Below are 27,739 nucleotides of genomic sequence, written 5' to 3'. Positions count from 1 at the left end.
CTGCAGCACGCCAAAAATATATTTTTTGCCAATTTTCAAAAAAAATAGATATAATTTTGATTGATTTACAAAAATAGATATAATAATGATGATTGCCTACGCTTTTTGCTCCAAAGTGACTTTTTAAAAACCAGGTGCCTATGCCCAGCCAGTGTAGCTCATGCGTGTAGACACATGAACCAGGAGGTCCCAGTTCAATATCTGGTCAGGGCACATGCCCAGGTTGCGGGCTCGTTCCCCAGTGTGGGGCATGCAGGAGGCAGCCAATTGATGATTCTCTCTCATCGTTGATATTTCTCTCTCTCTTTCCCTCTCCCTTCCTTTCTCTGAAATCAATAAAAACATTTTAAAAAATAATCAGGTGTATACAAGAATTGTATACAAGAATTTCTGGTACCAAGAATTAACCAATCAGACCAACCTTATTATGCAATGTGACCAACAAGATGCAACTCTATCATATAACCTATAAATTTATGGTTCAAGATAGGGCTTTCACACCAGAAGGCTATTGTTGTGTTGGCTGTTGTCTTTTTGACAACCTAAGGGAAAAGAGGTCAGTGCCCCTGACTAAGTAGTCAGGTATTACATGTTTCAAAAATTCTTGCAACACACTGGTTGAAAATCACGGACTTGCCCTGGCCGGTTCTGCTCAATGGATAGAGCGTCGGGCTATGGACTTAAGGGTCCCAGGTTTGATTCTGGTCAAGGGCACATGCCCAGGTTGCGGACTCGATTCCCAGTGGGGGTGGGGAGGTGTACAGGAGGCAGCCAATCTATGATTCTCTCTCATCATTGATGTTTCTATCTCCCTCTCCCTCTTCCTTCCTCTCTGAAATAAATAAAAATATATTTTAAAAAAGAAAGAAAATCAAGGACTTAAAAGACACAAAGTTTTATTTTTACTTACCTTGCCATCGAATTTGGAATACTCATTAAAGGGGTTATTCAGCTGCAGAGGGCACTGCTCTAGGCGTACAGATAATATTGACTGCTTTCCAGAATTTGGAGGTTTCTCTTTGAGGGACTTTTTTTCAAACAGTGACTTTAACTCTTGGGCTGTGATACAAGAGGAAGATAGAAACATCTTTGTGATTACACACAGAAAGACGGCCAGTCCACCTTCCCTAAAAAGTCTTCTTTGGAACCTTAAGGAAGGAGGGTCCAGGGACATATTCAGGTCTAATGTGTGGGAAAAAAGCTTCATATACACTTCAGTAAAAAACACACAGGTCAGGATTGTTAATTCAACTAGGGTTTAAGGACCGGGTTGAGTGTGGGGTAGGGTGGGAGGGATAGAGTCAGACAAACCAACAAAGCAGCCATTCTGTAAGAAATGCATTCACAGCTAGAGGACCTAAGCTTTTGCCTGGCTTTGCCACTACCAGGTGTGGAATCTGGACAATTCACTAGACCTTTCTGGGCTTGTACAACTAGATAATTCTGAAGATCTCTCCTGACTCTAATATTCTGTGATTTTGGAATTATAGTTCCTCAAGGTCAAGGTCCACATCTTAATCCTCTCACACTCTCCAATGTCACCTACCACAAAAATCTGGAAGATAAAGCTGATGAGGAAAAGGAGAGAGTCCTATATAATAAAAGGCTAATATGCAAACTGACCGAATGGCAGAACGACGAGTCGCTATGATGCACACTGACGCTCAACACAGGAGCTGCCCCCTGGTGGTCAGTGCACTCCCACAGGGGGAGCGCCACTCAGCCAGAAGCCAACTCATGGCTGGCAAGCCCAGCAGCGGGGAGTGGGCCTAAGCCGTTAGTCGGACATTCCCCAAGGACTCCTGGGCTGCCAGAGGGATTTCTGACTGCCAGCTTAGGCCTGATCCCTTGGGGAGTGGGCCCAAGCCAGCAGGTGGACATCCCCCGAAGACTCCTAGACTGCAAGAGGGCACAGGCCAGGCTGAGGGACCCCCCCGCCAAGTGCACGACTTTCGTGCACTGAGCCTCTAGTATTATAATAATAGTATGGAGGGTTCATTATGCCATTCTCTCTACTTCTGTATATGTTTTAAATTTTCTATAATAAAAAGTTGTATTAAAGGAAATTTAAGCTAAAAATAAAAAAAGTAGGTAACATATCACATTACTACTTGATCAAATCACTTTGCTAATAGTAAAAATTAAATTTCTTACAAGATCTTGCATGATCAAGTTTCTTACTACTTACACCTCTGATTCCACTCTTCCCCTTACTTACTCTACTCCAACCAATAAGCATCCTTTCCTTGCTATTCCTTGTATACATCAGGCAGACTTCTGTCACAGAAACTTTAAATTTGCTGTTCGCTTGTCTTAGAACACTCATCTCCAATATCTGCATGGTTCACTCCTCTGCTCAACCATCACCTTCCCAAAGAGTCCCTTCCTGCAACTGAGGCATGTGCCCTTGACTGGAATGGAACCCGCGACCCTTCAGCTAGCTGGCAGGCCAACACTCTATCCACTAAGCCAAATCGGCCCTGGCGAGAGATTTTTAATATATGTAAAAGGATATATAGGAAATCATAGAAATGAGATGCAAAAAAGAGAAGTGAGTGGGATTTCTGGTTCTGCAGGGTCATCATTTAGAAGCAGCCATTATGAAAATCAGACCCACTGAGCACACTCAGGTTTACAATCACAGGAGAAAGCACGAACCACTTTACATAGTGTGGTTTAGCAGAGAGAGACTGGCCTTTAGAGGCAGACAGTGCTAGATGCAAAACATGGCTCTGTACTGCACTACCACTTCCTAGCCTTGGAACTTTAGCAAGCTTAATCTCTCTGAGCCTCCATCTCATCTGTCTCATCGAATCAATGATGCCTACACCTTAAAAGATCAGTGCATTGGAGGTAATGCAGAAGAACTGCTTAGAACAGCACTAGATAGGTGTTGGTGATAATTAGTAATCATTAAAATTGTTAGTTTTATAACAGTTTATAGCAATGGAGTCAGTCAACAAAAACTATTGGACATTTATTAAATGCAGGGTGGTAATGGGAGGTGCTGGGAAGGTATAGAAGGCAGACTGCAGACATTTCTTTGAAAGGAGAAAAAAAGTCTAGGAAACATGATATAAACATTAGAAAATATTTTAATAGCACTATATTTGGAATTTTTCTAAATGGCTTCCCTTATTGAGATTAAAGCTTTGAAAATACATAATATGGCCAGCTTCTTAATACATTATCATATGAACATATACTGCATATGCTAATAATACTACTAACAATGGTTTTTAAGCTCAAGGAAAGAATTCGCATATATGCAACAGAGATTGTTTCTGGGGCCACAATAAGGCAAGATAAGGTCTAGGTTAGAACTGGCAGGAGAAATCTACAGCCCAGAGGCCCATACAAATCATAGGTTCTCCTTGGCTCTAAGAACAAGGTACTAGCACGACAGTGTGTACAAAATGTGCCTGTGACCCAGACTGAAGAGTGGCACCCAAATGAAGAGTTCAAATCTCAAAACACAAGAGGTATCCACCCAGAGGGTTGAAAAGGATGAATTAAAAATAAAAGCTCTTATATAATAATATACACCAAATATATAACTTTCAAATTAACAATGAAAATTATTTCCATTTACCTGATTGCTTAGAATTTCTTTCTTTCCACTGAATATTTTTGCATTTGATTTGGTTTTGCCTCTCTTTTCGAAGTCGTTCTAATCTTTGAGCTTGAAAAGAAATATTATAACTATAAGTTTGTCAATGAAAGTTTACTATAAACAAAGACATAATTAACTACCTTTATATGAATAAAGATGTTTTATATTGTATATGTAGGAAAAAAGTCATAAAATTTTAAAGGTGGCACCCCTGAAAAGCAAATACCAACAAAAACATGAAAATATTCTTGATTTATAATTGAAATTAGAGGATATAAAACATTAATAGAGATCATAAAGATAGTATTAACATGGAAGAGAATAATAAAATGTGAAAACTTCTGTGATTAATATGACATTTCATTATATAAATCATTAATAACGGTCTTAAAGGAATTTTAATGCACAAATGAACTGAAGTGAATATTACATTACAGGAATAAAATTACTGTTATGAATTACTCTACCCGTTTCAAAAATTAAAGATAAATGAACTCAGACTAGACTATTAAAGTTTTAAATATAAAATCCTTTATCTAAAAATCATGAAAATTATAAAATGTCAAAGCTATATAAATTAGCATAGCTTTTCTTCAGTGGGCTGAAATAGTTTATAGGTAGTAAAATAAATGATTTGTATCTTTGTAACATTAGTCAAATCTTAAAAAGAACAATTTTTCTTATACAAAATTTTAAGATATGCTGAAAGGATTAAAAAGTAAATACCTTGGTCACAGGACACCCCACAATCTTAATTACATAAGTGCTATCCTAAGAAATTCCAACAACAATAACAAATCATCACCTAAAATTATGCATTTGTGATTATATTACCACAGGCTGATTACCACAGGCAAAATCAGTTGAACCAATCTTTTAAATAATATTGTCCAACATACATTAACAACATCCATATGGACCACAATGGAAAAGAAAGTCACAATTAATGCAATCTCTTGAAATTAGTTTCCTATTGCACTTCCTATTGTGGCACAATGCTAACAAAAAAATAAATAAGTAAATTTCTCAAAGGCAGGAAATCATACACTCCTGCCTTAACACTGTGGTAGGGAAACACAAACTAATCTTGCCAGAAATGTAAGCTATACTGGCAAAAGCATTCTGACAATGCCACTATATCTAACCAAATCCCACTCCATTCAATTGCAATTAATAAATGTGAAGCGTACAGCTGAAGTAATATAATCATGAAGCTCTCAATTGAGCAGCATTCTCCTACTGAAATCCATTCAACCTGTCATATAAGATATCATCTCAATAACCTACAAGAAAGTCAGTTTCAACTAGAGAACTGAGAATCAATGGTTCTAAATTATAGTCAAACCTTCACTCAAATCCTATTTTGATAAAAGTTCCTTTAGATACTAGAAAATGCTATTCATTATTTTCATCATGAGAACAAATTATTCTTTGTGGATGTCACAGAACACTGAATTGTGAACCAAAATCTTAATAGGACTTTCTCTGTAGATTGTAACCTGCTCTACCTGCAGTCTTCTTCGTGTAAGTATTTTCAATGTTCTACCACATCTCCTACCACTACTTTTCTTGTGAGTTAGCAGCAGGTTACTGTTATTGATTAGATTATATTTTCTGATTTATTCCACCCCCCTCCAAAAAAAAAAAAGGATCTCCTAGCATACCCTGATATAGAACAATTATATATTCTAAATAATTTATCTAAGTAAAGGCCTTGGTTCATCACATTTCCCTTGAAATGCTTCCAAAAAATAAAGCTGGGAAAGGGCAATGATAGGCTTTTAATAACTAATGACTAAATATATATATATCAAAGTTGAGTACTTTCAAGCCACAAAAATCAAAGTGCAGAGATCAACTTAAAAAAAGGTAATGTATCAAAAACAGCAGCACCTTTTCTAATCTCACACCCAATGTAGGAATTCCTATTAAAAAAGCAGCCCCAGTAAATATTCAGCTAACTCCTTCTAATCCCCAACCCTTACAATTCCTCCCAGGGCAAGAACTGTCTCAGGCAGCAGCCCTCCTTGGCTGGTCAGCTGCCTATCTAAAAGGTTTTGTATTGCCCGGCTGGTGTGGCTTAGCGGTGGGGCATCCACCTATGAACCAGGAGGTCAGGGTTCAATTCCCAGTAGGGGCACATGCCTAGGTTGCGGTCTTGATCCCCAGTAGGGGGCAGGCAGGAGGCAGCCAATCAATGTTTTACTCTTATCACTGATGTTTCTATCTTTCTTCCTTTCCTTCCTCTCTGAAATCAATAAAAATGTATTAAAAAGAAAAAAGGTTCTGTATTATGTCAACCTGAAATCTGCCTCCCAGTAGTCTACCTACTAGGACCGATGTTGCTTTGCTGAAGATACTTAAACAAGTCCCTTTCTACAGACTTTAGAAAATAGAACATCCAACATTTCTCTAATAGCTAACTTTTTCACTATATCTCTTCTCCTTCTAATAGCATCATTCCAGAGGCTCTCTCTATTCAGTAGTGGAGATGGACATACTGCTTTGACCCATTCTTGGTGTTAATACATGCATACTCCTGTTTACACACTGAGACTTTCCCATTAAATCTAGTCCAACATTATGCATTATTTTATAAGATTGTTTAGTGATGTAAAGCTCAGAAGACATGACTAAAAGGCAATGTTTACCTGTATTTGAGCGTCTTCTAATACCAAAGTCCCAACTTGAGGTAATATCGACTGACTGGGCATATACATAGCCCTGAGTCTCACCATTGCTTCCCTGAATGTCTGACCCACTGTTTCCAGTCATTGAAGGAGGATGAATCTTCTCTAGGTCAACATCATGATCAATGAGAACCATCTCACACATTCCTGTATCATCACTGGTCACATGTGACTGTCGAATGTGAGCTAGAATGATAGTTGGATTGTCCAAGAAGGCCATCCTTTCTGTGGGCCAATTTCCTTAAAAGGCTATTTTCTCCTCTTCATATTGTTTCACAGGCTCACCTACCTAGAAACATGACGTACACAGCAATATTTAAGAATAAAGCAGAATAATTTTTCAAACAAATTCAATGTGTTAAAATGCTACCATGAAAATCAACATTTATTCCTGTACCTAGGAGCCTAAGAGGATTAAGTCTAAGCTGCAAGGAAATCCTTATAAGCACTAAGGCAGTGGTTCTCAACCTTCCTAATGCCGCGACCCTTTAATACCGTTCCTCATGTTGTGGTGACCCCCAACCATAAAATTATTTTCATTGCTACTTCATAACTGTAATTTTGCTACTGTTATGAATCGTCATGTAAATTTCTGATATGCAGGATGTATTTTCATTGTTACAAATTGAACATAATTAAAGCATAGTGATTAATCACAAAAACAGTATGTAATTATATATGTGTTTTCCAATGGTCTTAGGTGACCCCTGTGAAAGGGTCATCCGACCCCCAAAGGGGTCGCGACCCACAGGTTGAGAACCGCTGCACTAAGGGCTAAGGCTCTAGTCAATGTGGTCTACGTGGTATCAAGAGAGGGTAGCTTGCTCTCTTGCAAAACAAATAATAGTAACTCCTTAGTCCACTCAAAGTATATAACTACTGTTAAAACAATACACTTTCCTTTCTTTCTCCCTTTATTCCATGCAGTCTTCTCATCACTTTATAAGATGATAGAAGAACAAGCTGTATTTTCCTCAAACGATGTGCTGAAGTATTAAACTGCATTTCTTCAGTTTACATTCCCCCATCATATGGTTGTGAAGTATCTAATAGGGCATAGACAATGCTTTCTGAGTTACTAGGAAATTTATAAAAATGTACTACCAATGTAATTTTGTTCAATAAATACATGTTCCTTTCTTCTGATTTAAGACAGTATTGTGCTTTTTAAAATAAAACTTATTAATCAAACTTGTCTCTTACTAGATTAATTTCTTATTTTAGAAACCTAATTATAAGAACTGCTTCCTGAACCCTATTAAAACTGCAATGCTGTTTATTTTAGGAACAAGATGGTACCTCCTCAGTTGAATGGGAATACACAACAAAGAAAATATTACAGAACCGTGGTTAAGAACCTAAGGCCCTATAGGCAAAACTGGGTTCAAATCCTGGCCCTATCACTTGCTAGCTATGTGATGTTGGTCAAAATAATGTTAACCTCTTTCGGCCTGTTTTCTTTCTTTATTTACAAAATGGGAATCTCATATATAAGATAATGCAGATTAAGTGCTCAAAAGAGTCCCTGGCACATAACTAAATATTAGCTGCTATAATTTCAGCTTTCAATTTTTGTTTAAAGTAATCCTAAAAAACATCAACAATTTGCCCTTCTCTAGTAAATTCACAGCAGGTAAATCAAGTGTGTGCTTCCTTTGTGACAGAGGACTCTGCAGGTCATCTGCGTCACCTCCCTGTCCTCCAAAATCATTAGAAGAACAACAATGTGAAAGCTGGATTGAATTTGTTCCTTCAACAGTCCTAGAATTTATTTTTAGAAAGACCTATATAACACCAGATTTTCTTGTCATTTGTTTCTTCTAGAAATGGAACATGGGGGAAATCTAGTTAATAAATCATTATAGCTAACAGGTTTAAAAATTTTCTGTCTGGTAATATATTCTATTAGAATCATTTGGTGGTTCTTAAATAAAGATACTGAGATTAAGAAAAAGTTTAACTGAGGAGCATCTCTAACCAAGTGAATTACATTATCTCAGTTTTTTTCTAAATATATTCACTGAGTACTTATTTTACACAGGGGCTAATGGGAAATGCAAAGTTAAGTAAGGGATCCCTGAATCAAAATTTTATACCCTCACACACACCTAGTATGTCTCCGAATACAGTGTGATTCCTCTAAGTGTCAAGTTTCTGAGGCAGTCAGTCTCAGAAATGTTAATGTCAGCCCACCATTTTAAATGTATTAATCAAAAAAAATTACAGAATTTGCCCTGGATAGTGCTGCTCAGTGGTTACAGTGCCGGCTTGCACACTGAAGGGTAGCAGGGTTGATCCCAGACCCCAGTCAGGGCACATGCAGGAGGCAACCAATCAGTGTCTCTCTCTCCCTCTCCATCTCCCTCTCCTCACTCCCTTCTACTCAATGGAAAAAATATCCTCGGGTGAGGATTAACAAAAAAACAAAAGAAAATATTACAGAACTAAAGGGGAACATTTAAATTTCACTTATAAAAATACAAACTTCTGCCCGGCCAGTGTGGCTCAGTTGGTTGAACATCGGCCTATGAACCAGGAGGTCACGGTTCAATTCCCAGTAGGGGCTCACGCCTGGGTTGCGGGCTCGATCCCCTGAATGGGGCTTTGCAGGAGGCAGCCAATCAATGATTACTATCTCTCTCACCCTTTCCCTTCCTCTCTGAAATCAATAAAAATATATTTTAAAAGTAAATAAAGAAAAACTTCTTATATAGCCACAAAAAGATTTATACAACCACAGAATTACTTATAAATGAGAGTTTTTGTTTTGTAACAGTCATAGGGTCACAGATCACCAGAGCTGCAAATATCCTCACTGCAATAAGGATAACCGTCTACCCCATAAAAGGAAGGCAACTAGTTGCCAGCAAAAGAGGAGCAGGTGCTTTTACCTTGATTTTGAATAGTTCTCCCTGTAAAAACAAGGGCTTCAGTGAGGAATCACACGTTCAGTGGATGTTCTGGCACTGAAGAGTCAAATGGCAAAGGGCAAAGCAACAAAAGTATACTGAAGTACCTCCGTCTTTTCAAGGAGAATGGACTTGCTCCATCACTTCTTATGAAGAAGAGAGTTATGGGCAAACACTTGTGATGGCACACACCAACTCCCTAATTTTATCCTTACAGAACAAAGCCCTTAAAACACCCCAACATGAAAAGATATCTTCTCTATTAATACATTATAACTTCATACATGAGGAAACTGTATGACTCACTCAACAAATAATGCACTTAATACCACTTCTTGCCGAAACCGGTTTGGCTCAGTGGATAGAGCGTCGGCCTGCAGACTGAAAGGTCTCAGGTTCGATTCCGGTCAAGGGCATGTACCTGGGTTGCGGGCACATCCCCAGTAGGAGATGTGCAGGAGGCAGCTGATCGATGTCTCTCTCTCATCGATGTTTCTAACTCTCTATCTCTCTCCTTTCCTCTCTGTAAAAAATCAATAAAATATATTTAAAAAAAAATACCACTTCTTTTTTTAAAAAATATTTTTATTGATTTTTTTTTAAAGAGAGAGGAAGGGAGTGAGAGAGAAACATTGATTGGTTGCCTGCTGCATGCTTCCTGCCAGGGATCGAGCCTGCAACCTGGGCACATGCCCTGCCTGGGAATCGAACAGGCAACCTTTCAATGCAGAGGATAACACCCAACCAACATAGCCACACTGGCCAGGGCAATACTGGTTCTGCTAGGGAGCTCCCCACAGGATGCCTGGGAAACGTGCTTTCCACCTCCCCTGACAAGTACTTGAGGATTCAGACTGTAAGTCTCGAAGACAGGGACTATAATACCACATCCCTTCTAGCAACAAAGGATCTTATACATTTCAGGAATTCAAAAAATGTTGCTGCCTGACTTCCAAGGACTATACAATTCTGTTGTAGAGATTAGACATATATGAACATGTCATGTGTAAGAGAGATTATAAAGAAAGGATTGCCTTTTTTCTATTAATACAAATACAAGAGCTCTTCAATGTGCTCTTCAAAATTGTCACCTTGGGACACTATCAACTTATTTCAACACTACTTTTTAAAACCAAATAATATGTTTTAAATCATTTAAAGAGCAGCAAACTATCATTTGAAGGTAGATTTGATTTCTCACACAAAGATATTCTGAACACAGATTAAAACAAGTTATTTTCTCTCATCAGTTGTAAAAAGATTAAAGATGTTTAAAATTAATGTTAGCTGGGATTCAGAAAAATGGGACTTTTTAAAGGGTAATTTAGATGGAAAAATTCTGTAGATAGAGGTGGTGTTTGCACAACAATGTGAGTATACTTAATGGCACTGAACTGTATACTTGAAAATGGTTAAGATGGTAAATTTTATGTTATATATATTTTACCTCATTTTTATATTTAAATTAAAAAAAAAAGATCTATGAAGTGCCACATTAAACAAAATTAAATGTTTTCTTCTTGCTGTTTATAGCACTTTTCAAAGCTTTTAAACTAATGTATCTTGTGAAGCTCCAAGAGTGGGAATCCAGTAACACAACACATTCCAAACCCCGAACTTCCCTGGTCCCTAAACAGTATTTTCCTCTATGAAAACTGTAATAAATCGACGTATAACAAAGTCCCACGGAAGATCGTTTAGAAATGCTGCTCTACACTTTTACAAATGCTATTTCTTCGGGCCCTGAATGACTTTCCTGGATGCCACCAATCCTTGACTCTGAGATAGTTAGTCCTTTTTTTATACCTTTAGGCCATCGGATAAACAATAATTTCAGGCACCAGGAAGTCTGTTCCCCTAAGATGTCCTACCTTTCAAAGGTTCTCCCACTTTTTAACTTCAGGGTCCTCAAAACATATAGTTTTACCAAAACTGGAAGGAATAGAGACATCATGCGAAGTAGGAGGATGTTAAGAGATGTCCCAAAATAATATGACCATTTTTAATGTACTGAGTGGGTCTCCTTTTATACTTCATTCAACAAATATTTATCATTCATGCAACAAATATTTATTAAGTTCCAACTATGTGCTTAGTGTGGTTCTAGGTGCAATGTGGATGCTATTGCCACTTTACATAACCATTTGTGTTCATTAATGATCATGTAACTTGCCTGTGGTACCTTGGCACATGCCCTATACAGAGGGGAAAAGAGAGAAAGATAGGGAGGGAGAGGGAAGAAGGGAAGGAGGGAAACATCAGTCGGTTGCCTTCCCATATATGCCCTGACCGAGGATCAAACCCAAAACCTTTCAGTGTAAGAGGATGATGCTCCAACCAACTAAGCCACACTGGCCAGGACAACACAAATATATTTTTAATAATAACTTTACACACATACACCTTCCAAACTTTACTTCTAATAGCTTATAAAACAAACAAACAAACATGCCCCAGCTAGTTTGGCTCAACGGATAGAGCGTCAGCCTGCAGACTGAAGGGTCCCAGGTTCGATTCCAGCCAAGGGCACATGCCTGGGTTTCGGGCTTGATCCCCAGTAGGGGGCGTGCAGGAGGCAGCCAATCAATGATTCTCTCTCATCTTTGATGTTTCTCTCTTTCCCTCCCCTTCCTCTCTAAAATCAATATATTAAAAAACAACAACAACAACAAAACACACACACAACATAAGGTACAACATAGTAAAAAAGTAGATGAGAAAAGTGGCAGAGGGGAAGTCACTCAGAATGAATCCATAAGCCAGTGCATGGCACAGATCTTGTACATTTCCTACAGGTAGACTACAGAATCTCTGAAGCAAATTTTACCGATGAAAATGCTGAAAGGTTAAGAAAACTGCCCAAAGCCAGGCAGCTAATAAGTACAAGAATCAAATCGAAGAGCTTGGGATCTTAACCACTATACAGCCTCTCTAAACAGAAGAACAAAGAATTATGATAGTTATAATAAACATGATTTTTAAATATCCTGACATTGAGCTCTTTGGGTTCTGGGGCCTGAGAGATATTTCTTCCATGGGTCTTTATGAAACATGTAAGACAGCAAATGTATTATGCAGTAAACTAGACCCTTACTTAGCCTCTCCTCCGCTAATGCAACAGAGAATTGTTGAAGAGCAAGATATAAACAGTGCATGCAATGACTGCTCAAATATAAAGGTCACAACATTTTACACACGAAAGGAACGTCAGAGATCATCTACTTGTTGACCTGAAACCACAGAGGGTGGGTGTCCTTTAAATTCTCAGTTAGGTCTAAGTATCTTTTTTTTTAAATCCCTAGAGATTTGTGAAACTTCAGCTACAAAGTCCATACCTAAAAATTCTGTTTCTTCTGTTTCTTTAAATAACTCCCATAAGCAAATGAACCCTAAGAACCTGAGATAGGCAGCAACATGGCTTAAAATGCTCAAGTTCAGCTAATGGCTAAAAGGAAATTTCCCTTCTTGAACTTTCAACACTCCAAACACTCACTTCTCTGCCAGGCAGACTTCAAGTCCCCTCACCTGCAATCTGTGAAAACTTGTCTAAATAAGCAACAGCCTGAGGCTTCTCAAAGGTCTGCAAACTCCCAATCAGAAATTACTGCTGCCCCATCAATGTGTCATATAAATGTTGGCATGTTAATTGTGTATTTATAAGATTGTTAATGGTTAGTTAATTTACCTCCCACACTATTATTGTACTTGAAATGATTTAACGTCTGCTGAGGGAGTTAACAACATGTAACAGCAGATGCGAGATTTTTTTTTTTTACCTTTCCACACTGTACCCCCACTTCATGCTATTAGCATTAGGCAAGTTAAACATGATTCCTATACAAGATTCCTTAAAAGTGTTATAGCAGTACTCACATTTATTTTTCACAAACAGGAATGATCACAAGTTAGAAATACAAAAGCCTTTTTATTATACGCAAAGTCTTCCATTTGTAAAAACCAACAGACCCTTTTTTAAACTAAGATTTCAACATTCTTTGATCTAGTTAAAGTTCTGAAGTCATACCTCCTGGAATTTGAAAATAATTGAAATGACCATTAAAATAAAATGCACCTTATTGCTTTTAAATCTCTTTTTCTAACACTCTCCAATTTAATCCTAAATTAAATCTTCATTTATTTTTTAGACCAGCAAAAAAAAAATTAAGCTTTTTCCCCCCTAGGGGAATTAAAATCTCCTCTACGTAAAAATGTCTAATTTCATTACACAGTAAATAGTGAGATCCTATATCTGGAGTTTAATTTTTCCTTTCACATTTTTACTTCTATATTTTAACTAAAGCTCCTTACTAGACTAAATCAAAACAACAGAAATGAAATGCTTGTATCTTCTTTTGAATAAGAGGTTCATTCACTACATCACTGCGAGGTAGGCACTGGGAATCCTACAAAAAATTATATAAACACTGGCCTGCATCCTCCAGAGACTGCTTTTACTGACATAAGAGCAACATAAGGCAATACATATTAACCACCAAATGAGACACAAGGACAGTATGTTTTCCAGGAAGCTTCAGGAAGGAAGAGGGTCTCATGTAAGGATGGCTAAGCTTTCATTAGGCAGAATCACAGAGAACGGCAATAGATGACATTTACTAAGCTTGTACTATCAGCTGTACTTTTCATGTAACAACATATTTTATCCTCACAACCACCACAAGATGTAGGTATTAATATTAGCTTCATTTTATAGATAAAATAAAATTAAGGTTTAAAGGCATTAAGTAACTTGCTCAAGGTCACATGGTAGATTTTTAAAAGGCCAGTCTTTGCAGCTCCTCCCAGCAAGACTCACACTGTGATCTACTTTGAGCAACAGAACGTAATGGAATATGGGACTTCTGAGCCTTGATTTCAGGAAAACTTGCCGCTTCTGCTGTTGCCTTCTTTGGAATAATATATTCATCATGGGAAGAAGCCTGGGATAAAAGACTACATGGAGAAGCGTGGGTGTCAACCCGACTTTCCTGCTGAGGCCCCCTGATGAGTGACTGAGGACATGTGGAACCCACACTAGACCCTATCAACCTACCAGAGCAAGTCTTGTATCCTAACAAATGTTTCCTTTAGGTAAAGGGACACTGACCCTTGATTTTTCTTTTCTGGAACCACTAACCTCCACCTAAAATGTCTCTGAATCTTACCATGTGCCAAGATCCAGTGAAAGGGAGCCTGGTACAAGTACAGGGCTTCTCAAACTCTCCACGAACACACCTGAAGGGCAGAGGAGAGTGGGCATAAGTCAAGGTATGACAGAATGGAGGGAGAGCCACCTAGAGCACCATGCTACCAAAATTTATTTTTAGAATTCACTCATATTTGCATCCTATCCTATAATATACTACACCTAGAAAGAAGTGCTTTAGTTTTGAACTAAACTATAGAGTGCCATGCTTACTCTGCAGCTTCTAAAACCTCCTGGCACATACTGGGATTCTTATAACCCCAGTTTGAACAGCAAAGTCTAGAGGAAAAACATAGACTTTGGTGTCAGAAATATCTAATTTTGTGAAGATAAAATGGACAACTCAAGACCTAATTTTTGCTCAAAAGATACTTCCTATGACAAGTATGAAGAACAACTGTAATTATTAACAGCAAACTTTATATAAAGTTCTAAACACAAGTTAGACTAAAATCTCTATTATTATGCAACTGTTATAAAATAACCTATATTTTCAAAGTGTTTTTGAAATACTGTATATTAACAGCAGTAGCTGTGAAACTTCAGACAACCTAACCACCCACCACTCCCAAAACTCCTACAATAACCGTGGAGAAAAAGGACTTAGGCACACATGTACTTTCTACAACTTTAACAGTTAATACCAAATATAATCAAAAGGAGCTTAACTACTACCTCAGTGGGGATGGTGCTCCTAATATTGCTGTAAACTTAACCTCCTTAACTGGAAAAAGTAGAAAAGGTACTTATAATGCAAATTACAAACATTACAGTCAAATCATGCATCGGAGTGAAAATAGATGGAAATCGTGTTTTTTAATCACCCCTCCTCCTACCCAAAGAATGTTAGACACACTTGATGGAAATGTTGCTCACCAAGTAAAGGTTACTCTGAAATACTTCAAATTCCATAAGCACTCAGGATTGCAAAAACTGGGAAGAGAATGTTCCAAGCACAGACTAACGGACAGAAGGCACAAATGGAATAAACCCTGACACATGATGACTACCTAAGGAAGTCTAATCTGAAAACTGAATATATTTGTTCTCAAGTTATTGAACAAGGTTCAGTTTCTGAAATATGTTCAAAGTAACATATTTTGTAAGTCTAAAGTATAAATAATAGGGATTTGTTGTTAAAGATAACTAAATAATTTCCTTCACCTAGTTTAGATACATAGGATGGGCAAAAGTAGATTTACAGTTGTGAGTGTGTGAAACATGGTTTACACTTGTATGATTATTTATTAACTAGAGGCCCGATGCATCTGCCCCAATGGTCATTCCGAAAGGTCATTCCGCTGTCCGGTCTAATTAGCATATTAGCTCTTTATTATATAGGATTATTGTATTCTTTTCCATATGAACAACTGTAAACCTACTTTTGCCCCACCCTGTATAAATCTCTATCACATTTCAAACTTAAGTTTTTACATATTTTATTTTTTTATACCAACAATTTTATTTCTTATCATGTGTTTGTTGCCTAAGCTTACGAGAATACAAGTTATAACAAACCAAAATTTATATTATAATTTTGGGGAGGTGATCACCCTTTTAATTCTGTTCATATTTTAAGAAGGCAACTTTAACCCAGTGATCAAAGCTTCATTAGCTTGTAAACAAACTGTTTCTCAAGTAAACTGAATTGCAGCACATCAGAAACTTAAGCAAATAAATAAATACAAAAAAGGCAGGGAATATAAATTAGGGCAGACAAATCTGTATCTAGCCTCATGCCGGTAAAGAGCATTCTATCAATATAGTGAAATGCTAATCTCCTAATTAACAACCTAATTAGGTAATTATGGCTTTGCAGAGGGATGCCGAAATGAAATATGACAACATGGTCACCTCTTTATATGGCACCTGTGGGCCTTTTCAGCTGTCACTGCAAAGAGTGCAATATCAATTTGAACAGATGACAAAGTGCTGTCATTTTTCATTCTGGTAATATACAGAATGCTTTGGACAGAAGCAGTTTACAAAAAGAAACATCTTGCCGGGTATTTTCCTAATTTAAATATGCTCAAATATTTTGTCAAATTTTTGCACACTTTTTATATTGCATATAGAATTACCATGCACATTTTTTAAAAAACTTAACTGGCCATCATGCTTAACTGTGCTTGCTGAAACTATTGCAATTTCAATGATGAAGTATATGAAAATTAGAAAAGGGTAAAAGGCACCAATACATTATGACTTTTAATATTTATGCATTTTTCATATCACAGAAAAATTAAAATCCATACTTTGATCTTTAATTTTTTTCTTACAAAAATGGGAATTTACACAATTTTCCATAACAAAGAAGCACTTCCCAATATCTAAGCATTCAATCCACAAAAAAAGCTCCATTCAAGGGTGGGAAAAGTACAATTCTTCGTATGGAAAACAGAACAATAATTAATAAATAATAATACAAGAATAAACTCTGTACTCACAACTATAAGCCTACTTTTGCCTACCCTGTACATATCAATGCCCAGCCTCACAGATATGAGAGTGCACTCTCTCTGACAGACAGACCTGGCCGGATGGCATGGCTCAGTGGTTGAGCATCGACCTATGAACCAGGAGGTCACTGTTCCGTTCCCAGTAAGGCCATATGCTCTGGTTGTGGGCTGGGTCCCCAGCGTGGGGTGTGCAGGAGGCAGCCAATCAATGATTCTCTCTCATTATTGATGTTTTCATCTCTCTCACCTCTCCCTTCCTCTCTGAAATCAACAAAAATATGAAAAAGAAATATGTAATATTTTCAACAATAAAGAATTTAAATTAAAAAGAAAAGAAGGGTGTGTCACAGGACTACTCACTACCCACTGGCCATTAAAGAGGTGATGGTAGGTAGACTGGGACACTGGTACATTCCAACAGGAATATAACTCTTCTTCCATAATATTGTCTTAAATAGGATTTTGTGGGAAGGACAGGAAGGCTAGCTGGGAAACGTCAACATCATTGATGTCAAGAAACATGAAACTAAATTCTAACAACAGAGGTGAAAACTAATTTGAAAATACAATCCATTTGTAACTCCAAATCATTTGCATGAATGAAAACTTTTTTTGTCAAAATGATATTCACTGGCTCTATATTAATAACAAGTTTAAAAGATTTTTTAATTAAAAAGTTATGTTTATCAGAGAACGTTTTAGAAAACAAAAACGCATAAAGACCTATCCTCCTACCACCTATTTCTTTTCCTTCTTATGTATGACATAACTGGGATCATACTCTACATAGTTTTATATCCTTTTTTCACTTCATGTTACATGATAAGCACATTAATGTCATTAATATTCTTCTAAGACATTTAAAATGACTGCACAATATTCCCATCCTATGGCTTTTCCATAATTTCTCTAAACCCTTTGTTAAATACTAAAGTTGATTCTAATTTTTACTATTATAAGTACTGCTACAATGAACATATCTGAACACGAATATCTCTATTTCTTTAGCAACAGTTCCTAGAAGTGGAATTGCTCAAAAGGCATGCGTGACGTATTTTAAGGCTTGTGATAAATACTGCCAAAATTCTTTCCAGAAAACTTTTACCAACTTATATTCCCCCCAGCAATATATGAATGACCACCATATCTCACCACCAACCTCTGCCAGCAATGAGTATTTATTAGAGTGCTATTAAATCTTTAAACTTCAGATCATAAGATTATACCTGTAACCAAACATTCTCAACATAATCAATAACAACTTTCTGTAGGAATTAAGTAAAAATGAGTAAGGAGGGCCATGGTTGATGATGGTCCCAAAACAAGGGCCAGTTCCAATATTCAAATCTAGAACAGCATGGAATAGTGACAAAAGCACTGTAATTAGAGGAAAAAAATCAAGATTCAAATCCTACCATTGCCATTTTAGTAGCTCTCTACCTTGAACCACTTTACTTCTCTAAGCTTCAGTTTCAGCATTTGTAAGATGGGAATGAGAACATAATATTCCTTGTTCTAACACTTCAACGGGTAGTCACAGGCACAAACAGAAAAAAAAGTAATATAAGCAACTGAAGGTCTTTATTGTTATTTAACAGATCAAATCATTTAATAGCCTAAAAACAATACTGAGACCCTTTTCTCGATAGTGCACAGTTGATAGGTGTGCTAAGTAATGCACAAAGCACAACTAGAAATTAGACTAATTTCATAATCCAGACATGAAAATGAAAAGTCTCGCTCCTTCATAATCACTCCATAGAATCATTTGTTACATTACACTAATATCCGAATGTCTTGGGCCCCTGAAAGATGGTACCTGCATCTCTCCATAAGTTATTTCATTTAATCCTCACAAGTAGTATATGAGATTGGCATTCTTGTCCTCATTTTGCAGATTGTGATGGTCACAGTTTATAACTGACAAAGCCAGTATTCAAATACAGGTAAATGTGACTTCAAGATTCAAGCCTGCACTTCAGTTCTTTGTTAGTCTCTTTTATATCAGCAACTAAAATTCAGATTAAAAATTTACTTTGTTTTAAAAAGAAAACCATTCCTTCAAATAATTTTCTACCAGTTTTTCTGCTGAAGCAGTACTTATCCTATATAATAAAAGGCTAATATGCAAATAGACTGAATGGTAGAACAACCGGAACAACAGAACAACCGGTCACTATCACGTGCGCTGGCCACTGGGGGCGTGCGGGGAATGTGGTGGATGTCGACTGCGACAGGATGGTAGAACAGGTGAGCGGGGGCGCCAGACCAAGACGGGGGCCAGCTGCTGTCATCAGGGCGAGCCTCTGGTGGTTACTGAAAATTCTTTTCTCCTGTGTGCCACGGTCTGGCCTGGTGCTTGCACCACCAGCCCTGCTCGTATCCGCTGCTGGCACTGGAGCTGCAGCTCACACCCACTGCCAGCGCCGGCCCGGCTCACACCCACAGCCGGCGCCAGAGCTGCCACTCGTACCCACTGCCAGTGCCCGGCACCATTCCTGATCGCTCAGCGCCATCAGCGGGTGCAAGCAGCGGCTGCTGGCTGTGATCATCCCTGAGAGCTTTTCCAACTCCCCCTGCTCCTGAGGGGTGATTGGGGCAGCAGCTGCCACTCGCACCCGTTGCTGGCGCCATCTGCAGATGCAAGCAGGGCCGGCGCCATCAGCGGGTGCAAGTGGCAGCGGAAGCAGGACTGCCAGCAGACAGAGGACCAGGGGCCAAGGCGGGAGGGGCCGGGTGGGGGCGTGGAGGATGGGTCAAGACCTGCCCCTGTGCCTGCCACAGCCTCGCAGCCCACAATTCCTTTCAAGGTACACAAATTCGTGCACTGAGCCCCTAGTTTATAATAATATACCTTAAAATGAATCTATAGGGAACTAAAAAAAAAATGTTACATCGTTTTGAATGTGTAAAATTCAGTCCATTTTGTCTGCATCAATAATAAAAGCATATTCATAAAAGTGTACTCAAGTATAGGATATGAATTTAACACTGCATGTATGTATGGGTAAATGTGACATAATATTCAATTTATTTCACAAGTGATTACTATAATTTAATTCCAATACTTATTCTAATACCTTCTTGCTGTTTCCAGAATTTAAGTTTTGTTTTGTAAAACGTTTCTCCCATTTTTCTCACTTTCAATTACTTAAAACTGTTTCCTTCTTTGGGTCCAAATTTTGTGTTTCCTATATTAAATCTATCTTCCCAATATATCTAGACTGCTGCCAACACAAGTTAATAAATTCTGAATGACTGCTGAGGATTTATTTTCTTCATTTTTATATTCCATGTTATGTCCTTATACAATAGAGTATGAATGAAAACAAGTATCTAGAAGACCAATATTTTTTCCAATTTTCACCTGGTGGAAGCTGGGTATTAAAATAAAAATAAATTAAACTCTTGGGCTGGGAACTCCCTGACCATATTTCTCTCACTATGCTGGGTGTCTCTATGCCCCCTTTCAATCTTGTGTATATATAGTCAACAAAGCACTGTATGCATTTGGGGAGCACCTGTCCTGTCAAGGTCCTTTCCCAGAAGTAATGAACAAAGAAGAGGGGGAAGAGCTGAGCAGTAGCTCCCTACCTGCCAAGCGAGGAGAAACAGCACTTTAGATCTGAACCATTCTCTACTGGGTCTACCAGTAATCAGCTGTGTAACTTTAAGCGTGTCAATGAGAATCAGAAAGCTTGGCATCCTGAAAAGATTTCAGCAAGACTTGATTTGAGCTCCTCATTATCATCCAGATGGGAAAAAGATACAAAAATTTCTAAGTGGCTCAACCAAAATCAAAAGGCTGTCAGCGGCATAGCTACAGTCAGACCTCAAGCCCCTCTCAATCAAGTGCTCTTTCAACTAAACTGTCTTTCACTGGGAGCCAATGTTTTAATCTCAAGAGGTTATGTTTACCCCCCATGTTCACTCCATGGCACTGTACAGAGGACCAACAGAGGCAAGAGATTTTATAGCATTTAAAGTGCTAAAAGTATTCCAAGGTCATTTCCTCATCAAGCCCCATCCCTCCTGAAATTTAGTCTGATTATATAATAAAAGCATTCACCCTGCCACTTCCCCAAAGACATCAGTATGAGTCAATTATAAAACCCTCTCACTCTGGCAATTTACCAGTACACGTCTATCAGTAATCTCGACTTGAGTTGTACCTCCTGCTTTGAACAGTGGATACCAAAATTTCAGCGATAAAGTACATCAGAGTTCACAATCACACAGCCTAGCACTGTACACAGCACACAAATGTGCTTTAGTCCACACAGCAATTTTTTAAATGTCAATTTTTTAAAATGAAATACATACATTAAACCCCAGCCCTGGCTGGGTAGCTCAGCTGGTTAGAGCATCAAGCTACTACACCAAGGTTGCAGATTCAATCCCCAGTCAGAACACATACAAAAATCAACCAATGAATGCATAAATAAGTAGAAAAACAAATAGATGTTTCTCTCTCTCTCGCTCTGTAAATCTCTCTCTCTCTCTCCCTCTCTCTCTAAATCTATCTATCTCTCTTGCCCTCTCCCTCCCTAAAATAAAAATTAAATTTTTTTAAAAATAAATACATTAAAACCCAGATTTCCAGCATCTCTTCTTTTGTTGTTGTTAATTTTCACCTAAGGATATTTTCCCCTTTGCTTTTCAGAAAGACTCGAAGGGAGGGAGGGAGGGAGAGAAGGAGAAATGGGGAGAGAGAGGGAGAGAGACATTGATGTGAAATACAAGGATTGGTTGCCTCCCCTGGGGGGAGGTGGGGGGAGGAAGTAAGGGGGGTAGTGAACTGGCAACCAACCGCTATCTTCAGACTGGACATATGCCCTCCAGTTCATCAAGGTCTGTCCTACTTTCTATATTACATCATGGGCATTTGAGTTGGAGACCCCTGAGGCAGATGCTCAAAAGAAAACTAACTTAATAAATATTTGTTCACTCTTTTGGAAAGTCCAATTTTTTTTCTGGCATTATCACTCACTAACTAGGTGACTCTTGGGTCCCCTACTTAATCACTAAGCTTCATCACCTATCTCAGAGAATCATGAAGACTGAAGGAAATGAAGTATAGGAAAAACATTTAACAATGACCAGAACTTACTGTAAGTGCTCAATTATTTTAAATTTAACACAAGTTGAAATGAGCTAACTTTTATGTCAAAACTTCTCAAAAACTTAAAACCCACAGGAAACTCAAGGTCAGAGAACCTACTATGGGAAAAAAACATCATGTGACAGAATTCCTTGTCATATAATTGGCATCTATTGCTGTGTTCTTTTTTTTTTTTTTTTTAATATATTTCATTGATTTTCCACAGAGAGGAAGGGAGAGAGACAGAGAGTCAGAAACATCGATGAGAGAGAAACACTGATCAGCTGCCCCCCGCACATCCCCCCTGGGGATGTGCCCGCAACCCAGGTACATGCCCCTGACCGGAATCGAACCCGGGACCCTTCAGTCCGCAGGCCGACGCTCTATCCACTGAGCCAAACCGGTTTCGGCTATTGCTGTGTTCTTAACAATAAGGCCTATATATCAGAATAACAGATTTCCAGCAAATTCTCAGCCTGACCCTTTAGAGATCCCCTGAAGTACAACAGTTTCTAAAGTCCTCAGTTATTTAACATCACCGAGGAGGCAATGAGCTGCTTGAGTGCAGGGGCCACATTAAGTCCTCAACATCCCTACTGCCCAGCACAGTGACCAGCTCACTGAAACAGCTCAAGGGCTAGCTCTTCTCTGAAGCCTCTTCAGAGGGTCCCCGTCCACACCACAAAGCAGAGTGGAGATTCCAAAGTCTAACAGATAATCCCCTCCACCCACAGCCCCAACAGCTGCATAAACTCATGGAATTTATTTAATCTCTCTGTGCTCTAGTTTGCTCATCTGTAACATGTACACTGTCCAGTACAGAGATAAATGAGACAATACTTTTAACACAATGCTGGCACACAGTAAGTGCTCATTAGCTATCATTATTAGTGTTCCCTCTTTTGTCCTCCTTCATATCCTCGGGGATTGCTATCTTTGTACCTCCAGTACTTTACTACAGTTCACCGGCACACGAATATGTCTCCCCCACTAGAATGTCAACCTCAGGGTAGGGACCTGGTTTTATTCCTCTTTGCATTCCCAGAGTCTAACATTTTCCCTGTTATGAAATCTCAGATCCTCAAAGTATTTATTAACTAGGAAAGTTATAAGAAGAAACTGGAATTTACTTCTCTTGCCTAACACTCAGTCCCTCACTGACACTGACCCCTAGTGACCCTCCAACTTTACCTTCCAGTATCCCCACACTAAAAAGAAGCAATGGCCTGCTTTATTAAGACTGGTCTACTCACCACTCTAAAACCATGCCAGTCATTGCACCTTTGGATCTTACAGTTATCACTTCAGAGACCTTACCATGTGTCAGGCCTTTTATCCACATTAGCTTATTACATATTCACAATACTCCATGAGGTCCATATTATCCCCCTATCCCAGTGGTCGGCAAACCGTGGCTCTCGAGCCACATGCGGCTCTTTGGCCCCTTGAGTGTGGCTCTTCCACAAAATACCATGTGCGGGCGCGCACGTACAGGGAATGTTGTGGAGTGAAAGATGTAGTGTCGAGGATTGAGAAAGGTATGTTGAGATGGTTTGGACATATAGAGAGGATGAACGGAAGGAGATAGACGAAACAAGTATACAAGACGAGTGTGGATGGGAGAGTTGGAAGGGGTCGATCTCAGCGAACGTACCTCAATCAGACTGAGGACGTTTTTAGCAAAGGCCAGCTTAGGAGTACCCTAATTAAGTTAATAACAATGTCCCTACCTCTATAGTTTAAGTTTAAAAAATTTGGCTCTCAAAAGAAATTTCAATCGTTGTACTGTTGATATTTGGCTCTGTTGACTAATGAGTTTGCCGACCACTGCCCTATCCCAACCCATACTTGAGGAAAATAATGCTTAGAAGTAAGAAACTTGCCAAAGGTCACATATCTAGCCAGAGAAGGAACCAGGAATTGAATACAGAGGTCACGGTTATTCTCTACACAATGCCTTCCTTTCTCATATTCAAAGCTGAGCTGACCCACCTTCTACCTTCTTGCTTTGAAAGATCATGGTCTTCCCTACATTTAAAAGAACATCTATACCATTAATTTTGACACTCATATTTCTTTCTCTTGTATACTTGTTTCAATATGTACTTGATATCAAGAGCTATGGTGTGAGAAAGAAGGCAAAACACATAATGGAAAAAGCACAGATGTAGGCATCAGACAGACCTGGGTTTGAATCCTGGCTCTGTCTTGTACCAGCTGTGTAATTTATCCCGAGTCTTCCTAATCTGTAAATTGGGATTAAAATGATTAAACAAGAGAAACCTGTATGTAATACCCAGTACACAGTAAATAATAAAGCTTAGCTAACCCCACATAATGAAGCATTACCTGGCCACAGTACACTCCTCAAAAACCAATGACCCAACCCCCGTTCTATGTTATCACTGTATCACAGAAAGAACTCTCACACAGTGTACTTATCACTCTGTGTTGGAATTATTCCCTTATCTCTCTCACTAAATTGAGCTCCTTGCTACAAGGCCCGAGTCTTACTTACCTCTACATTGTCTGGCATGGTAACTGGTATCTATCCATGCTCAGTAAATGCTTGCTAAGTAAAATAATTACAGATACGATGAGTGTTTATAGCAGTGGTTCTCAACCTTCTTAATGCTGCGACCCTTTAAGACAGTTCCTCATGTTGTGGTGACCCCCAACCATAAAATTATTGTCGTTGCTACTTCATAACTGTAATTTTGCTACTGTTATGAATCGTAATGTAAATTTCTGATATGCAGGATGTATTTTCATTGTTACAAATTGAACATAATTAAAGCATAGTGATTACTCACAAAAACAATATGTAATTATGCGTTTTCTGATGACCTTGGGCGACCCCTGTGAAAAGGTCGTTCGACCCCCCCAAAGGGGTCGAGACCCACAGGTTGAGAACCGCTGGTTTATAGGACTCTAGAAAAGAAATAATTTCCAGCTGGGATTGTACTGAATTGGTTGAGGGAGGCCAATTTCAGCTGGGCCCTGGGTAACACCTCAGTAGCTCGCCAAAAGAAAAGGAGAAACCTTCTAGGCAGGGAGAATGTCCTACAAAACACACAGGACAAAGAAAAGAACAAATATGACTGGAGGCCCTACTTGAGTAAAGGATCAGAGTAGAGTAATTTAGGAAGGGGCCCTTTTCAAGCATAGCTGGAACTTTAGCCAGGCACCAGGTCAGGGGGTGTAGAGGGATGTAAGTTCAGTATGGGATCACAGTAGCTGAAGGTAGGTATGAGCACAAAGATGAATGGAAAAGGGGCCACCAGCACGCCTCATGGCTCCAGCAAGCTTGCAAGTGTGTAAACCAAAAAAATTGAAAACAATGATCAAGGCTTCATCAAGAACTCTTTCAGCATTTATTGAGCATCTCATGTGGGCTCATTGTATATGAAGAATAAAAGATGGTGTCTCGCCCTAACTGGTTTGGCTCAATGGATAGAGCGTCGGCCTGGGGACTCAAGGATCCCAGGTTCGATTCCGATCAAGGGCATGTACCTTGGTTACAGGCACATACCCAATAGGGAGTGTGCAGGAGGCAGCTGATCGATGTTTCTAACTCTCTATCCCTCTCCCTTCCTCTCTGTAAGAAATCAATAAAATATACTTAAAAAAAAAAAATGGTTTCTCCTCTTCCTTCTCTAGTGGGTTTTTAAATTAGGAATCCACCCCTCCTGCTTGTCAAAACAGAATGAGCATGTTGGTTTGTTTGAACTAATGTTTATAATAAACACTTGTCTCCACTTGACCATTCACACCTGGGGAAGTTTTGAACTTTGCTGGTTTTGATTTACAACATGATGCTTTGCACGGTGCCAGATACTGTCATAGGCTTCAAAAACGACTTGCGATCATTCAGGATGACATTCTAACCAATTTCTGAGTAGACTTTTTGGGCTCACGTTAAAGTAATACTCTTGTTGAAACTATAATCATTTTTTTCTACTTTAAACAGATTTAGAATACTCTTTGTCACTCCCCAAACGAAAAAGCTGAATCAAAGTTACAGCAGCACTCCACCAAGAAAAAGAAAAAGTTCTGCAAGGCCATTTACCGCTTTGTGGCAATAGGGGGAGGAGGCGCTAGGAACCGGAGGCCACGCAGGCAATGCTTTAAAAACTTGATTTTCATATTGTGACGATTAGGGCACCTAAATGTGGGGCCGGCAACTGCCAGAGCCAATAGCATCCTCCTCCCTCCTCTCACTCCTCCCCAACACTATCAGACCCACTAGCTTCTCCTCCCCCGAGTCACACACCCAGCTAACTAGCTGTCAGACTCACAGCAGCCTCCGGTTCTGGAAAGGGCCAGGAAACGGACGCTCATGGGAGAGAGACCTGAGCAAGCTGCCTGCCGGGCAGCGCCGGGCGCGGAGTGAGGAGCCGCTAGGCTCTCCAGATGGCTGGCGGGAGAGCGAGCGAGTAAGGTAGCGGCTGGGGCAACCTTTACCTGAAAGTGCTGCCACGCTACCGGCCGGGGCGGCCCGGGACACGTTCCTGCGGGGAGGGCCCGGCTCCTCGGTGCCTCTCGGCCCCAGCCCCGAACTCTCGGAACCGTCGGGGACTGGCGCTCCTCCCGGCCGGCTCAGCTGCCGCTTTCCGGGCTCGCCCGCATGCCCCCGCTGCTCGCCGCCGCCCGCCGGCAGAGCAGCAGCCCAGTTGCCCCGAGTCTCGCCACGACCCGGAACCACACCTCACGCACCGGAAGTCCCTGACTGGGAAGGAGCTGCTGGCTGGGGACGTAGTGCGCAAGCCCCAGAGCCGGGAGCGAAGAGTGGAGCCCTCCCGGGGGGGCGGGGCTGAACAGAAAGAACAGAAAGCCGTGCGCATGCGCGCCACTTTCCTGCCACCAGTTGAGGTCAGGGTCAGAGCTTAGCTGAGAGTCTATCCCTGGACTTGGGTAGGTGGAAATCAACATTAGCGGTCTCCTTCGAATCTTCTTCTCTCTCCCCGTTTCTATGGGAGAAAGCCCTAAGGTCATAAAAAGTGAGTGATGAGGCAGCTTAGCCTCTGGGTCAGAAAGACCTAACTGGCTGTGCGTCCTAAAACAAGATACCTCCCCTCTCTGACCCTTGGTTTTCCCACCCATACAGTAGTTCCAATTTTAGAGTATTGCGGTGAGACTCAAACGGGATGATGCTTTAAAAACACTCAACACAGTGCCGGACACAATAAACACTTGGTAAATGTTAGCTGTTACTCTTGTTATCTGTAAAATGGAGGTGATAATTATCCTCCTCAAGAACTGAAGGGAGGTGTCCATAAGATATGAGGACTGACTGGGAACAGGGGCTCATTGTTTGTGGGGTCTCTCTCTCAGCGGGAATCAGTGGGAGAAGCCACCTGAAGGGGAACGAACTCAAATGCAATGATATATCTCTCCTACCTGAGAGAGTGTCCAGAAAGTCTCTTTCAAAAATGCATCTTAGGGCCCTGGCCAGATAGCTCAGTTGGTTAGAGCATCCTCCCCATACACAAAGGTTGGGGCTTCATCCCCCTTCAGGGCACATACAAAAAGCAACCAATGAATGCATAAGTAAGTGGAACAACAAATAGATTTTTCCCTCTCTCCTTTCCTCTCTCTCTCTCTCTCAACTCAATCAATAAATACAAAATTTTAAATGCATCTTAGCACAAGGAAAAGAAAAGTCAAGACTGAATTTCAGCCCAGGGGGATCCTTACCCAATATTAAAGTCACCAACAAATACACCATGGATCTACCGTTATTTTCAAATATAAGTAATCTCTT

The 27,739-nt window shown here is 39.6% G+C and overlaps 1 protein-coding gene across 9 annotated transcripts in view; it reads right to left on the bottom strand.

Moving 5' to 3' along the window:
• The window catches only part of MAPKAP1 (MAPK associated protein 1), a 185,813-nt gene extending 159,146 nt beyond the window's left edge, over nucleotides 1-26,667 (bottom strand). For 4 of the 9 annotated variants that reach the window (XM_070430662.1, XM_070430668.1, XM_070430670.1 and 1 more), the window contains exons 1-6: nucleotides 26,440-26,667; nucleotides 24,160-24,221; nucleotides 14,375-14,444; nucleotides 6,265-6,592; nucleotides 3,593-3,682; nucleotides 911-1,059 (exon numbers count right to left, since the gene is read on the bottom strand). In XM_070430662.1, coding sequence (XP_070286763.1) covers nucleotides 911-1,059; nucleotides 3,593-3,682; nucleotides 6,265-6,523 — 498 coding nt within the window. In that variant the 5' untranslated portion in view covers nucleotides 6,524-6,592; nucleotides 14,375-14,444; nucleotides 24,160-24,221; nucleotides 26,440-26,667. Of the gene's footprint in view, nucleotides 1-910; nucleotides 1,060-3,592; nucleotides 3,683-6,264; nucleotides 6,593-14,374; nucleotides 14,445-24,159; nucleotides 24,222-26,273; nucleotides 26,376-26,439 lie in introns of those variants that run through there. The other 5 variants (XM_070430663.1, XM_070430665.1, XM_070430664.1 and 2 more) reach the window with 5 other exon arrangements.
• Nucleotides 26,668-27,739: the final 1,072 nt, after the last annotated feature.

The sequence above is a fragment of the Myotis yumanensis genome, unplaced genomic scaffold (assembly GCF_028538775.1).
Source record: "Myotis yumanensis isolate MYYU_CA2020_CCGP unplaced genomic scaffold, mMyoYum1.0.hap1 SCAF_12, whole genome shotgun sequence".
NCBI classification, from domain to species: Eukaryota; Metazoa; Chordata; class Mammalia; order Chiroptera; family Vespertilionidae; genus Myotis; species Myotis yumanensis.
This window is presented reverse-complemented; position numbering and strand designations above follow the sequence as displayed.